Genomic DNA, 15,672 nt, shown 5'->3' on the forward strand with positions numbered 1-15,672 from the left:
GAGGAGAGGCAGAGAGGGAGAAAGGGCGAGAGGGAGAGAGGGGAAGAGGGGGAGGGATGAGAAGAGGGAGAGAAGGAGAGATAGTTTATTATCCCACTCTGAACTTCGCAGGTAGCCTCTGGGAAGTGAAATTAAGATTTGATTCACGTGTGTTGGACTCCACCTGAACTGTGTAGAAAATGTAAAAAAAAAAAAAAAAAAAAAAAAAAAAAACCTGAAGGACAGCGCTGATGCCAGCGCACCGTAATTATTTCGAGGACGCTAGCCTTTTGGAACCACGTGGGCGCGGGGCAAGCTCTGATTCCAGTGGTACAGGGGCGCTCGGAGGGGGGCCTCGCAGCGCTCAGCACGCCCGGGTCTCCGCCCCGCGCGGACCCGCCCCTCCCGGGCGGCGGGGGCAGGACTGGGGGCGGGCGCCCGGCTCTGCGCTGCCGTGACCCCTTTAAAGCGTGGCGGGCGAGGCCGGGCATGGTGAGGCCGGCGGTTGATCGAGCGGCGCACCTACCTCCTCCGGGTGCGGCTCCAGCAGCCAGAGCACCCAGGGCTGTCCCCCGCGGGCCTCTCCCGCACCCGGCGGCCGCCCCGCGGGACACCGCCATGCGCCCGGGCTAGCGCGCACCCGCCGCCGCCGGCATGCTGCGTCCGCTGCTGCTCGCCGCGCTCTGCCTGGCCGGCCGCCCGGCGCCCGCCGGTGCCTGCCAGTTGCCCTCCGAGTGGAGACCCCTGAGCGAGGGCTGCCGCGCCGAGCTGGCCGAGACCATCGTGTACGCCAAGGTGCTTGCGTTGCACCCCGAAGTACCCGGCCTCTACAACTACCTGCCATGGCAGTCCGACGCCGGCCAAGACGGACTCTTCTACTCGGCCGAAGTGGAGATGCTGTGCGACCAGGCGTGGGGCAGCATGCTGGAGGTGCCCGCCGGCTCCAGGCTCAACCTCAGCGGTCTTGGCTACTTCTCGTGCCACTCGCACACCGTGGTCCAGGACTACTCCTATTTCTTCTTCCTCAGGTGAGTCCTGCGCCTGGCCTCTGTCACCTGGCAGATGCGCGCCTCCCCCGCGGTGCCGTTAACCTGGAGCCTGCAGGGAGCCCTGCAGAATTTGTGTTCTGTACAACTGCCCTGCCCCTTATTAGTTCTCTCTGGCTCCTGGCTCCAGCAGTCAGTGGCAGGCGTGCCTTGGTGACCTGGTGCCTGCTTGAAAGTTATAGGAAAGCCTCCCCAGGGCTTTGCTATAACCTACTTGACTCATCTTGTAAAAAGTTGGTTTCCCTGAGAGCAGTGATGTTCCATTCCCAAAGGCCTGTAGTCGGTAGCCCCGGGCTGGCCAGGAACTTAACCCAGGTTTCTCTAGTTTGGTGACAAGAGCCTCCCACCGTCTGCATCAGCAGCAGCCAGAGCCACATAGGGAACCCACCTACTCCCACATCGGATGCTGATTTGCTAATCACTCCTCAAAATACGGCGTCACTGATTTCTGAGCTGGCTGCTTACCATCCCAGGAGCCTCCTCCCCTGCATGCAGTGAGAAGCACGGTGGGATGTGAAGAGAGCATTCACTCCTGCGAAGTGTGTGGTGCATGGTAGCTTTGCAACAAGTGTGCACTCTCTGATCTGTCACCCGTTTCATTGCCAAGATGGGAATGGTATGGAATGTGGTCTGGCTGGCCACTGGTTTCACTGTCTCCTTTCAGCTGCCAGGTTTTTCAAAATAGCTGGGGTTATAGGAGTCCTGCTGGGGGTAAGGACCCCCCCCCCCTTGCTCACAGTGGTTTGAGGAGTCAAGAAATTGAATCGGGCAGAGGCCCTCTCTGACTTGTTAACTCCTGGAATCCAGTGAAGTCTAATGAAAAAATGATTCCTGTTTATGATGGAATTCATCTGCATCAGAATTCAGTCAGTGCTGATTGATAATTCAAAAACTTACAAAAGGGAAGAGCAGGTGCAGCCCTGGATTTATCAGTTGTCTCCTGTTGTGATACAGACAGACTGAAACAAACAAGCAGAATGCCAATGTGGTATGTGAGTTCATCTAAAAGTCCAGATCCCTCATAGTGGTAGTCTTCCCGGTCTGTGAGCAGCACATCATGGATATTTGCAATGGTTCTGCCCTGGGTCTGCAGATTCACTTTTAGCTCACACTGCTCTGAGAAAGAAAACAGTTCCACAGAGAGGCATTGGTAAGCTCGCGGTGACACGTGTTTTCCATAGTGAAGCCAAAATATCTAAGTTTAGAACACATGTCCTGCTTTGTGTTGGTTTGAGCGGTTTGGTGAGATTATGTTGAACTCTTCCTTAAAAAAAAAGTATTGCCAGGGAAATAGTTTCTAAATAAAGTAGGCAAGAACTTAGGGAGTATACTGCCATATGCAGGGAGTTTTGACACTTTTATTTAGGGAAAAACCTGAGGACTTGGCTATAAAGTTATTTAGCAACAAGCTTGGTTTTCCAAGGCACAAAGATCCCACAGACCTGCACACACGTTGCTACTGTAGCTTTTAATCCTTACCACTTCGGTCCACTGGTGGCTGCGGTGATCAGCTGGCCTCTCTGTCTTTTGCTGTAATTGCCTTCCAGAAGGTGGGGGCGGAGATGCAAAGTGAAACAGAAGCTTGACAGATTTCCTTTTCCAGTGTTGTCTTGCTCTGAGGTGTCTTAACAACTGCACACAAATCATCCTGCGTGTGTTGTTCTGGGACCCAGGGAGACGAGAACAGACTCTGTTCCGTGTGTAGGGTGGCGGTTAGGGGAAGGTGGACTGGGGAGCACAGCCATGGGAACTTGCCTCACAGCTAGCTGCCTTTCCTTTGTCCTGACTTTCTTAGCTAACTATCAGGCTAAGTGAGGCTCTGGAACAATGTTTACTGATGTTTAAGCTGCACACACTGTGCTTTTCCACAGTTCCCTCCTATCCACCCCAAGGTTCCCCTATCAAGCCTGAAACCACAGAGTACCAATGTTATATACACGATATTTTTTTTCTACATATGCATTGCCTGTGCTTACTTTAATCTTTTGTGTTTCTAATGTATAAGTTAACTACAGTAACTCATAATGAAATAGAAGAATTATATTTCATATTTATAAGCTTTTTTTAAAAATACTTTTTAATCTGGGATGGTTGACCACAGATCGTGGAAATCATGGGAAGTGAAAACCTGGGTGAGAGGCAACAGCTGTACTTACTTGGGTGTTTTAATGCAGTCCTGACAACACCACTGAGAAAGTACTGAGGTCTTTTTTTTTTTTTTAAGATTTATTTATTTTTATTTGAAAGACAGATTTTACAGAAAATACAGATTTTCCATCTGTTGGTTCACTTACCAAAACAACCACAATGGCCACACCTAAGTTGATCAAAGCCAGGAGCCAGGAGCTTCTTCCCAATTTCCCATGTGTGTGCAGAGGCTCCAGGCCTTGGGCCACCCTCCATTGCTCTCCATGGAATGTTAGCAGGGAGCTGGACCAGAAGGGGAGCAGCCAGGGGCCCAGCACAGTAGCATAGTGGCTAAAGTCCTTGCCTTGCAAGCACAGGGATCCTATATGGGTGCTGGTTTGTATCCCAGCTGCTCTGCTTCCTTCTAGCTCCCTGCTTGTGATCTGGGAAAGCAATAAAGGATGGCCTCAAAGCCTTGGGACCTTGTACCCGTGTGGGAGACCTGGAAGAAGATCCTGGCTCCTGCTTTGGATTGGCTCAGCATTGGCCGTTGTGGCCACTTAGGGAGTGAATCAGTGGATGGAAGATCTTTCCTCCCGGTCTCTCCTTCTCCCTATAAATCTGACTTTTCAATAAAAATCTATTTTTTTTTAAAGTAAAACAACCAGGATGTGAACAGGTGCCTGTACTTCAAGTGGAGGCATAGCAGGCTATACCACAGCACCAGCCCATGCACTGAGGTTTAGAGAAAAAAATGTTTTGTGTTATGCAGCAATTAAGTGACAAAGCAGGACTTGAACCCTGGTCCCTGTAACAGCTGCCTTTCATCAGGAAACAAGGAGCACTGTGTGTTTCAGAAGGAAGGTCTATGGGGGGAAGGGGCACAAATGGACAAATGCTCACACATACACATACCTTCTCCTTTACCTTGGCCAAACTCACGTTTTTGAAAATCCCAAAGGTAGAGGTCGTCCCTGGAGTAACTCCTGCAGTGAGAGCCATGGGAGGCATGGAGGAGGGGCGGTGGGCAGGCCACGCTGGCTCAGGCTTTTGTGACTCCTGACTGAGGCCAGACCCTCCCCAGCTGCCCAGTTCACATCTCCATTGTTTTTATGTCCCCCTTTAGGATGGACGAAAACTATAACCTCTTGCCTCACGGAGTTAATTTCCAAGATGCCATCTTCCCAGACACTCAGGAGAACAGGAGGATGTTTTCCAGCCTTTTCCAGTTTTCCAACTGTTCCCATGGGCAGCAGCTGGGTACTTCCTCCAGTGACTGGGAGATTCAGGAAGACAACCGGGTAAGAACATGCCGCAGAGAAAGCAGAAGTGTGGTTACATCCTGTTTGAGTTTTGGGGTCAAAGGAATTGAGAATATTCATCCAAACACTGTTACTCTTCCCTGTCTTTCTGCCTTCTTCCCAACTGTTAGAAAACGTGGGTCAGAAATGTTGGAATCTCGAGACTCTGCTATTCAATAAGAGATTCCTTACAAAATATAAGATGGGATAAAGGGTGGCACAGATGTGCCTCAGTTTCCTTTTTTTTTTTTTTCCAAAATGGAGGCATTTGTGGCATCTATGTCATGTACTTCAAGTGGAGGCATAGCATGATTCGAGTATGTAAAGAACGCTCATGGATGAATGCCTTGGCACAGTACATGAAAGGAAGCTGAATACGTGTGAGTGGGTTGGTAAGACTATCGTCATTACTGTTGCTGATGGCATAGGGTTTTTATTATTTTGCATTACGTGACAGTTTCATAGGCTCTGGGAATCCCCCCACCCCTCCCCACTCCCCTCCCCCTGGTGGATTCCTCCACCTTGATGCAGTATTACAGTTCAAATTCAATCAAGATTCTTTCCTTGCAAACATATACCAAACATAGAGTCCAGCTACTTATTGTCCAGATGGGTTGAACAGTTTCTTGGGGAGACCATTTCTGGTCCGAAGTTAGAGCTGGTAGAATATCATCCCAGTCAATTAAGAGTCCCAATATAACATCAACAGCAGTTTGCAATATTATGGAATTGACATGGTTTTGAGTAACCAGTATGTTAAAAAAAAAAAAAAAAAAAGCAAGTCCTAACCACAACCTATGATTAGCTCATTGACATTTCAATTTTAGTTTATATACAGGACCAGCTGCTATATACCTTAAAATGGCTATAAGGTACCATTCAGCTGTCTCGTGTCTATTTCATTTTAGTATTTAGCCATTTGTTGTGTTGAAGTATAATTTTGCTGATCTTGGCAGATTTGGGGATAATCTAGACTGGCTTGTAACTCTAACAAGACATTTGTCGACATTTAAGGTGCAGAGCATTTTTTTGAGGGGGGGGTGTGCAGGAAAATCCTCAACACCATGGTGAGGAGTAACTAATCTTTGTGTCCCACCCAGCGAGGCATGAGCCAATCCACGCCAGCTTTCCTGTCAGATTTCAATCTCTACTTTCTGTTGTTTGTCTATTTATTTTAGGTTTTTTTTAGTTTGTATGATTGTTTGCTGTGAGGGGTTTTCGAAGCAATCCCGATGGTCATTGCGAGGGAGGGCGGGGGTCCAGAGTTGGAGCCAGGCTCGGACCAGAGAAAGCTCTCCTCCCTGGTCCCGAAGGACATTTATTGTTCTTCTGTTTCTGCGGACCGCTCAGGGCTTCTGGTTGTCTTTCCGATGACGTTGGTTTCTGCACGGTAGTGTTTGGACTTCTTCCATCCCCTGTGGAAGCTCCGGTTGGGGGTGGGTGACCTCAGAGTACTCGGCCTCCGAGGGCATCCAGTTCCCTGTGGCCTCCTTGGCAGTTGGGATATAGTCCTTGTTGCTCGTATTAATAGTTTGTGGTGAAGGTCTGGGAGTCTTCATGGTTGGGATTCAAGCTTCCTCCTTACCGCCTGCTCCACTCTGGAGTGGATGGCATAGGGTTTTGAGGACTTGTCATGGAGTGGATAAAAGCTCCCAAAAATAAAACCAAGTAACTATGACAGCTGACAATTCCATGGTTCTCCACTAAGATGCAGGTGTGTGGAGTGGCCAGAGTGTGTGGAATGTAAGGGTCGCGAGTGTTTTGAGTGTGAAATCAGAAAAAGATCTTCCAATTTGAGTCCAGTGCCAGAAGCACAGATGGATTTTTGAGGACTGTCAAAGCTGTGACACTGCCCCAACCACAGGCTGGCATGATAGGAGGGAAGGTGGGGTAGGTCTAGCTTGGTGAGATGCTGGCCTGTTCCTCCCAGTCCCCTACTGCAGATGTTTTTAGGACAAGGTAGTAGACTGCTGGAGAGGGTTCTAGAATGGGTATCCCTTGAAACCCTTTGTGTGTGTTGAATCACCTGCTTTTTACTTGCAAATGAAGGGTTTGAAGGAAGTGCCTTCCTGAACATCCAGGAGGCTGTCTTGTTCTTTTCAACCTCTTCATCTTCTGCCCAGCACTTGCTGGCCCCAACTTGCCATCTCCTCCTGGATGGAAGCTGTTCACATAATGGGGAGAGCTGTCTAACAAAGGGAATGTGTTTATTTTCTACCATCATTCAGAGTCTTGCTCTTTGGCTTGGCAGTGTTGACAATAACCTGGGCTCTTTTAACCCTCCTCCAAGCTTTGCTAGAATTTTCTGAATGCTTGTCAACAGGATTCCAAGCACCTGTTGCTTTTCCCTCCTTAATTGTTACTGTTTGCTGCCCACTCCATGTTAAAATGGATGTGCCAAGTGCAAGCCTGAGTCACCTCTCCTGCATATTGCAGATGTAGTTTTGCCAGACTTGGCCCGTGGGCCTGCTGTTGTGGGAGCTTTGCTTATATGACTAGATCCTTGATAACAGATTTATGTCAACACATCAGATACTATTCCAAAAATACCTCAGTAGCTTAGCCCAAAAGCTCTTGAGCTGCATAACTTATTAGCTCAACGGTCACATAATGAAACTATTAACATATTCTGGGAATTAGGTTTTTCCATCTTTTTGGGTTGAAAAAAAAATAGAACAATAAAGCCGTGGAGCATAGTTTCAGTGTGAAGGCAGATCTATTTTTGTGGATCAGATGTTGATCTTGGGGAGAATTCCTTTTCTCTTTCCTTTGATTCTCCTTGACCTCCTAGATAACAAAGTGTGGGAGAGTCTGAATTTGAGGGCAGAAAAAATCGTGGCAACAGATGGCCGAACTGCTGAGAGCCCATTTCAGAAGCTGGGTATGAGTTCGGTTTTTACTCCTTGCTGGCTTTGAAAGGGACCACATGGGAGCCACATTAAATCAGCCCCCTACTTTCGCATTTTAATTGACAGTCGATTGAACTTTCAAGAATTATGTAGCCCTCCTTAGCATAGTTTAGCATACTCGAGTGGTTGAAACAGGTGTTGATCCAGAGTTGATTCAGATTGATCCAGTTAGGTAATTATTGATGATTATTCCTCCTTAGAAGATCTAAAACTTTCTCTTTGGGGAAAGTAAGCATTGATTCTACCTAGGATTCATCTGTCAGAAGCATCCTGCTTTTCTTCAGCTTTTGGAAGGATCGGAATTATTACTCAGGTCCCTTTGTGTTTACTGCTGTCCCTGCGGAGCCTGGAGGTCAGCAGAAAGAGTCAAGCAGGAATAAGGATCCAGAGACTTGCTAAAGAGAGCACCCTTCCTGCTTGGCATGGTCTGAAGGTGGTTTTGAGGGGCTCTGGACTTTGCACACATACTTTGCTTGGGTTAGGTGCTGGGCCTCAGATTGCAAATGTCCCAGACACTCTAGCAAGCTCTGGGGCTTCTGTGGTCGAGGCTGTTGCTTTCTGAGCTTCCCCTGGCTCGGAGGGTGGATCCAGACTGTAGATACAGAGCCACATTTTGTTGTCTTCGCTCTTGCCTCCTCTTTCTCGGAGGAGCCCAAGAATCTGGGACTCTCAGTGGATCTTGGGGTGAAGAGTTCAAAGCAGAGGAAAATGTTACGAAAACTCTTATGATGCACTCTCTACTCGCCTCCACCCCAGGGAGACATTCTACTGGGGTTGTAGGAGCAAGGCCCTCCCACACCATGGGTGCCTTTCTAGCATTTTCTAGTGTCCCACCCACACCTTAGTCAGTAAATGCGATCCTGCTTTCAAAAGTTGCCAAGAAGTTAGTGTCACTGAGTATGCTCAGCACCTCTCCAGCATGGTGTCACGGTGTTAATGGGACTTGGGATGTCCTTGGCATGGCAGATCTCTTCCTGGCAGGCTTCACTTCACATCAGCCAAGGACATTCTTCCTTCCTCTTTGGTCTCCTGCCAGGCGAGTGTAACAGTCAAAACAGAAGTTGGATCCGTTTTGCTTTCAGCCAGCACTGTCCCCTAGGACCAGGTCTAGACTAACCCATCCTCACATCAGCCTGTCCCACAAATGTCATGGGATTAAAAAGGCATCTGGGAAGGTCTTGCTGCCCTCACTTTCTCTTGTTCCTTCTCTGGAGTGGGGCCAGATGATGGGGTGGGGTGAGGGGTGAGGGGTGGTGTGCCTAAACCACAGTAGCAGGAATGTTGGCCTTTAGATAGGCTCTGCCCGTTCCAAAAGGACCTTGGTCAGGTCTGTTTATTTCTCATGACTCCAGTCTTGGCTATCTATAAGACTGTAAGGCATAAAGTAATTAATATAGTGAGGTCTTTGTCAGGGCCTCATTAGCGCTCCTGAAAGTACTTCATAAGCTGTAGAGAATGATCCCAGGGTTTATGACTGTAAATTGATGTTATATATTACTTTGACATTTACAAAACTAATGATGTTGTACTACTTACCTGGGAGCTCCTAATATACTGTATGACAGAATGGGAGCATCAGGAGTGACAGGGATACAGGCTAGAAATGGTAACAGAGATGAGTAATTACACATATCTGTTTTTGTAAGATTTACATATTGATTTGTAACAGTGTCAGAAAAAAATGAAGAGACAGAGTTCTTCCATCAGCTTGTTCATTCTATGAATGACCACAAGGATTGTGACTGTACCAAACTGACACCAGGAGCCAGGACTCCATCCTGCTCTTGGACTTGGGTCATTGTCCACTGCTTTTACACGTGTCAGAGCAGGGCACTGAGGACTTGAACCAATTCTCTGGTACAGGATGCCTGGGATGCTGGCATTTAAGCAGTGGCTTAATGCACTGTACCACGATCCTGACCACATACCTCTTTCTTGTTCATCAAAATTTACTGGGTTCATGCAAGGGACACTTAAAATGTGTATGTAAATTATACACATAGAGCATATTGGCATGGCTTGCAATCTGAAAGAAAAAAACTGATAGCTGGTAGGGGTTCTTTGCTCCCTCCAATACTGTCCATCAGTTCTCGCCCATTTTCAAAACCAGGAGCTCGCATTACTAATTTCTTGCATAGATATTGTGTGCTTTGAGCTCACAGAAAATCAGAATAGACAAAAATGGTAGTGTGTCATGCAGGCTTCACCGTATTTTGCTTTATTTACAGATCTTTTCTAACATTTTAAAAAATTTATTTTTTATCGGAAAATCAGATAGAGAGGAAGATGTTCCATCTGTTGGTTCACTCCCCAAGCTGCCGCAATGGCCAGGGTTGTGCCAATCTGAAGCCAGGAGCCTCTTCCAAGTCTCCCACGCAGATGCAGGGTCTCAAGGTTTTGATCCATCCTTGATTGCTTTCCCAGGCCACAAGCAGGGAGCTGCATGGGAAGCAGGGCTGCTGGGATCAGAACCAGCACCCATATGGGATCCCGAGGCACACAGTATAGAATCCCCGCTGCTAGGCTATCACACTGGGCCCCGTTTATAGATCTTAGATGTTCAGTTTTTAAAAAGATGTGTTTATTTATTCCAGTGCAGAGTGGCACACAGAGGGATACACATACATACAGAGGTGTCTTGCAACACTAGTTTATTCCCGAAGTGCCTGTGACAGCCCAGACTAGCCTAAGTCAAATCCAGGATCATGGAACTCCATTAGTGTCTCCTGTAGTGGGTGGCAGAGATTCAAGTACTTGAGCCATTAACTGCTGCTTCTCAGGATGTATGTACATGAGCAGGGCACTGTATATGGAAGTAGAGTGTGGACCTGAAGTCAGGCACTCTACTATGGGATGCTGGTGTCCTGGGCAGCAGTGTAGCCATCATTCCAAAAGAATCTTGGTGAGGAAAGAAGTTTGGGGTCAGGTGTGTCAGTCACAATAGGGGAGCCTACCTGGCAGGGCAAGCAGCAGATGGGGAAGGGGGGAGAGCAGAGCAAGGGACCCTTGGAGCTGTATTGGGAGTATAGAGCAAACAGGCAGGTGTGAGCTCTGGAGTAGGCTGTGATTCCCGCAGTCCATGTGGAACAGGGTGGGGGTAGGAGCAGTGGAAGACATAAAGCAGGTTGGACCGCAGGCAGTCACAAAGGCATTGACCGTGTTGAGAAACTGCAAAGAAGTAGAGAAATTGGAACTCGGTCAAGGGTGACTGCACCATGCCCTTGGTGTGAGAAGGGTCAGCTTTTGTGGAAGATGGATGTCAAGGCGATGGAAGATGACCAGAATTCATTATATGATGTGAACGTGGGAGATGTGTGTGATGGTCTGGATTCAGATGGTAAAGGAGGAGGGATGGTAAGAGATGACCCTTGGATTCCTGACGTGAAAACTGTGGCCCAGCGAAGTGGCATAGAGGTTCAAGTCCTTACCTTGAACATGCCAGGATCCCACATGGGCACCAGTTCTAGTCCCAGCAGCCCTGCTTCCCCTCCAGCTTCCTGCTTGTGGCCTGGGAAAGCAGTCAAGGATGGCCCAAAGCCTTGGGATCCTGCACCTCTATATGGGTGACCCAGAAGAAACTCCTGGCTACTGAGTTTGGACTGGCTCAGCTCTGGCCGTTATGGCCACTTGAGGAGTGAATCAGCAGACAGAAGATCTTCCTCTCTCTCTCCTCCTCTCTGTATATCTGCCTTTGCAATAAAAATAAATCTTTTTTTTTTTTTACATGTGCCAGCACACACACTGAAAGGTTGGAATGGGGCTATTGTGGGAGCAGTCTGATTTGGAACATGAGAAATCAAGGTGTTTTGAGACAGATTCTGAATAGCTGATTGGACCTGGAGCTCTGGAACCTTGAGGAAAGCTCTGGGTGGAAGCTACAACTTTGGGACTCAACAATACTGAAATCCCTTTGAACCTGGGTGGGAGTGATATCCAAAGCAAGAGTACACAGACATGGGGAACTCTCGAATACTCTTTGGTGTAGCCATGCCGAGCCATCTGCAGACAGGACTGTGTTCGTGGGAGGGGGAAAATGGGTCAATGAATCCATAGCAGGCTAAGTGCTTTTAATTGGTAATTTTGCATATTTCTATATGAATGTCACAGATATCTGAATGGCCCTTGTCAGAAAAAAATCCCTCTCTGCTCCCCAACAGAGTCAGAAAAGTAAATGCCCTGTGCCATTTTAAAGATGGAAGCCACCCTGCTCAAATCATTCTGGTCTCCATTTTCTCACTCATCCAAAACTGTTTACTAGTGTGAGCCGAATTGGCCAAGGGCAGGAATCTCTGGTAGGTATGCTTTTATGTATTTGGTGCCTGTTTATGCTGTCTGAGCCATCCTGAAATGAATGTCTTAGCTAAAGAGCTGTATGGCCCAGCTCCACCCCTCCTCTCTTCTGAGTTTTAACTTGTCTATGCATACACTTCTCATAAACATTTATGAGCTAGACACATGCATGTGAGTGCACAATTACAAACACAGCTGAGAGCAACACAAACTTCCCTTTGTCATCGGACCCTTCCCCAGGCCAAACTCCCAGCTGCCACTGAGTGGCTCACCATCACTCCTATTTGGCCCTTTCCAGAGCGCCTTGGAAATGGCTAGAATGCCTTTGTAAATTTGGCTGCTTTTACTTAGCACCATGGACTTGGGATTCCTTCACATTGCAAGTATCAGTACCTCACTCCTTTTCATTGCTGGGAAGTGTCCCATTGCATGCCCACTATTTGTGGGAATATTTAGGTCATTTCTGGCACATAGGATCAGCCTTTTGCATGAGTGCAACCTTCATTTCTTTTGGGGAAATGCTTAGGAGGAGATTGCTGGATCCTCTAGGAAAGGATGTTTGACTGTATATAAAAGTGCTAACCAGTTTTCCAGAGGGGGTGCCATTTTGCATTTGCATTAGCAACATCTGAGAGTTACTCTGCAGTTACTGTGTCCTCATCAGTGCTTGGTATTGTCAGTTATTTTCTTAAATAAAAAAATGAAGGATGGGTGTTTTTCAAACAGTGAAAAGGGCTGGTAATCCATTTCATGTAGCATGTATTTGGTGCCAGCCTCTGACTCCTAACTTCAGCTTACTGCTAATGCAGACCCTGGGAAGCAGTGGTGATGGCTCAGGTAATTGTTTCCTGCCACTCATGCCAGTGACCTGGATTGTATTCCCAGCTCCCAGCATTACCCCCGGCCAGCCCTGGGTTTTGCAGTTATTTGGGGAGTGAGCCAGCAGAGAGGAACTCCGTTTCTGTCTTTTAAATTAATGTGTAGTTTTTGCCCAGAGTGGACATCCTGATTGGTGTGCCGTGGCATCTCATTGCAGCTGAACATGCATTTCCGTGATCCTTGAAGATGACTGTTTTCGCTTTTTTTCTTTGGGCAAATTGTCTATTCAAGTCTTTTACCAATTTTTAAATTGGATCTTTTATATATATGTATATATATAAATAAATACATATTCTTTGTATGTTTTAGATATCAGTCCTCTGTCCAACATTCTTAAGCATTTTCTTCCAATCTAAGACTTGTCATTTTATTTCCCTGTTCACAGGCTCATGTCTCACATAGCAGATGTTTTCAATTTTTATGTTCCAGTTAATCAATTGTCTTTGTTTCTGGGTCATGCTTTTGGTGTTATATCTAAGAACTCTTATCCAGCCTTATTCTTAGAATAAGTTCTGTTTTTATGTATTTACTTTTCAGATAAATATTATAGTCAGTCTCTCTCCCTCCCTCCCTCCTCCCCACGTTTGCACATAATACACACACACACAAGTTCTGTTTTTATGTATTTACTTTTCAGATAAATATTATAGTCAGTCTCTCTCCCTCCCTCCCTCCTCCCCACGTTTGCACATAATACACACACACACACCACACGGCAAGAGCAAGAGAGCCACCATGTGCCAATTCATTCCCCAAACTGCCTGACAGCCATGCCCTCCATCCTGTTCCCCACTCTGGGTGGTAGGGACTTAGGTACTTGGACTATATTACATTGCCATCCCAGGCACATTAGCAGGCAGCTGGACTGTAAGCAGAACAGCCAGGACTCGATCTGACTCTCAGGTATGGAATGCTACATTGCAAGCAGAAGCTTAATGCACTATACCACGTTTCTGATCCCCAAATCTATTGAAGTTATTTCAGATGAAGAGACACATAAATATCCTATTTGCTAATTCATTCCCCTAATGCTGCAGTGACTGGGGCAAGGCTGAGTATGGAGCCAGGAATCAGGAACCTCAAGCCAGGTCTACCATTTGAGTGGCAGGAATCCAATTCTTTGAACTATGATCTCCACCTTCCCAGGGTCTGCACTAGCAAGATGCAGCAATCAAGAACTGGAACCAGGAATTGAATTGAGGCATTCCAATCTGGAATATAAATGTCTGAACTGTAAATGTCTAAATGCTTGAACTGTAAGCCCCAATTTTTGTATATGTCTGGATTTCACAGGCTAATTTTTTTACTATATTTGTCTATTCATGAAGAATGTTGGTGTGTAGTTACCTTGTGATAAAGAGCAGAATATCATGGCAATGAAGATCTTGCAAAATGTATTGGAGCTGTTCTTCCCTCTGTGTGTTTGTGTGTATGCTAATCTCTCTCTCTCCCTCCCTCCCTCCCCACTCCTATTTTTATTTGAAAGGCAATTAGAGAAGGAGGGGGCAGTCTACCATCTACTGGTTCACCCTCCCAAATGACTGGAGCTGGGCCAGTCCAAAACCAAGAGCCAGGAGCTTCTTCTGGGTCTCCCACATGGGTGCAGGAGCTAGATTAGAAATGCAGCAGTCACAATATGAACCTGTGTCCATGTGGGATGCTGGCACTAGTTTAGCTTACTATGCTGTGGCACTGTTAAGGACTCCAGATGGATTGGACTAGGGGTGTTGTCATGCAGTCATATCGTGAGTCTGGGATTTAGGACTTCAGCATATGAATTTGGTCGGTTGGTCTATTTCTGCCTATAGCAGCCTAGTAGATTTTCATCAGCTGATAGCCTGGGCCCAGAGTTTCCATTGTTTGGAAGGTTATCTCTTTGCTTGAGCCACTGTGGCAGTACAGATGTGAGAGTAGGCTGACTTTAGTGCCAGGGTGGATAAGAAAGAAAAGTATGGGAACAAGATGAGAGTCAGGCCTTCTCCATATACTGGGAATCTTTTTGTAGGTCTCTGGAGGGAAGTAAGGGTTTTTCCCTGGAGTTTTGGCTGAGTAGTCCTATGCTTCAAGTTTCCATTGCTCTAGTTTAATTTTTTAGGGTTCAGGTTTTTTTTGGTATCCTGTACAGAGACTATAGCTTCAGGTGATAGGAAGTCAATAGGCTATGGCCAGCTTACTGGCTACGGCCAGCTTACTGCATCTGGACACTACCTGGAAGCTGAAATTCTTATTAAAAATATCTAGTCAAGTGGTGATTGCCTATGGCACGAAGAAGGAAACACACCGTGTTTACTTTGTCTTCCGACAGTTGAAAGCAACCAGGAATGAGAGAATCTGGAGTTTTGCAAGTGAGGTTTGAGCCCCCGAACAAGAATGTGCAAATTCAGGTCATCCAGAACTTCCAAAATAACCCTGGAAATATCCAACTGAGGGAGTCCCTGTGAATGACAGCCTGATAGGTGATTTGGAGAACAAAGGTGCTTATCTCTTAGGGATGCTCAAGTGGAAGTTTTTGTTCAGAGTATCTGAACACTGATAAAGTTTTCTTCTCAAACACCCAAAAAGGCCAGACTGAGGCAGGAACTCAATCCAGGTTGTCCACATGGGTGACAGGAACCTAGTTCCCAGAGTTGGCACTGTTGTTACCCTCCAGGGTCTACGTAAGCAGGTACTTGGAGTTGGGAGCTGGGGGTAGGTATTGAACATAGGAATGTAGGCATCTTAACCGCTAGCCCACAGCTCACACCTTACCTTTGTGCTTTGAGTGGATTTTAAAGATTAATTTGTTTTTATTGCAAAGTCAGATATACAGAGAGGAAGCTCTTCTGTCTGATGATTCACTCCCCAAGTGACCACAATGGCCGGAGCTGTGCTGATCCAAAGCCAGGAGCCAGGAACTTCCTCCTCCAGGTCTCCCATGCAGGTGCAGGATCCCAAGGCTTTGGGCCGTCCTGAGTGCTTTCCCAGGCCACAAGCAGAGAGCTGGATGGGAAATGAAGCTGCCGGGATTAGAATCATTGCCCATATGAGATCCTGACATGTTCAAGGCGAGGACTTTAGCCACGAGGCCACTGCATCAGGCCCCTGAGTGGATTTTTAAAATCTACACATGATTTCATTACTTGAGGCATTGGCCATTTGGAT

At 46.9% G+C, this 15,672-nt stretch overlaps 1 protein-coding gene across 1 annotated transcript in view; it reads left to right on the forward strand.

Moving 5' to 3' along the window:
- Positions 1–433: 433 nt before the first annotated feature.
- CCDC3 (coiled-coil domain containing 3) overlaps positions 434–15,672 on the forward strand; it is a 115,277-nt gene continuing 100,038 nt past the window's right edge. The window contains exons 1-2 of the mRNA XM_004578843.2: positions 434–1,007; positions 4,279–4,453. Coding sequence (XP_004578900.2) covers positions 634–1,007; positions 4,279–4,453 — 549 coding nt within the window. The 5' untranslated portion in view covers positions 434–633. The remainder of the gene's footprint in view (positions 1,008–4,278; positions 4,454–15,672) is intronic.

The sequence above is a fragment of the Ochotona princeps genome, chromosome 10 (assembly GCF_030435755.1).
Source record: "Ochotona princeps isolate mOchPri1 chromosome 10, mOchPri1.hap1, whole genome shotgun sequence".
Classification (NCBI taxonomy): domain Eukaryota; kingdom Metazoa; phylum Chordata; class Mammalia; order Lagomorpha; family Ochotonidae; genus Ochotona; species Ochotona princeps.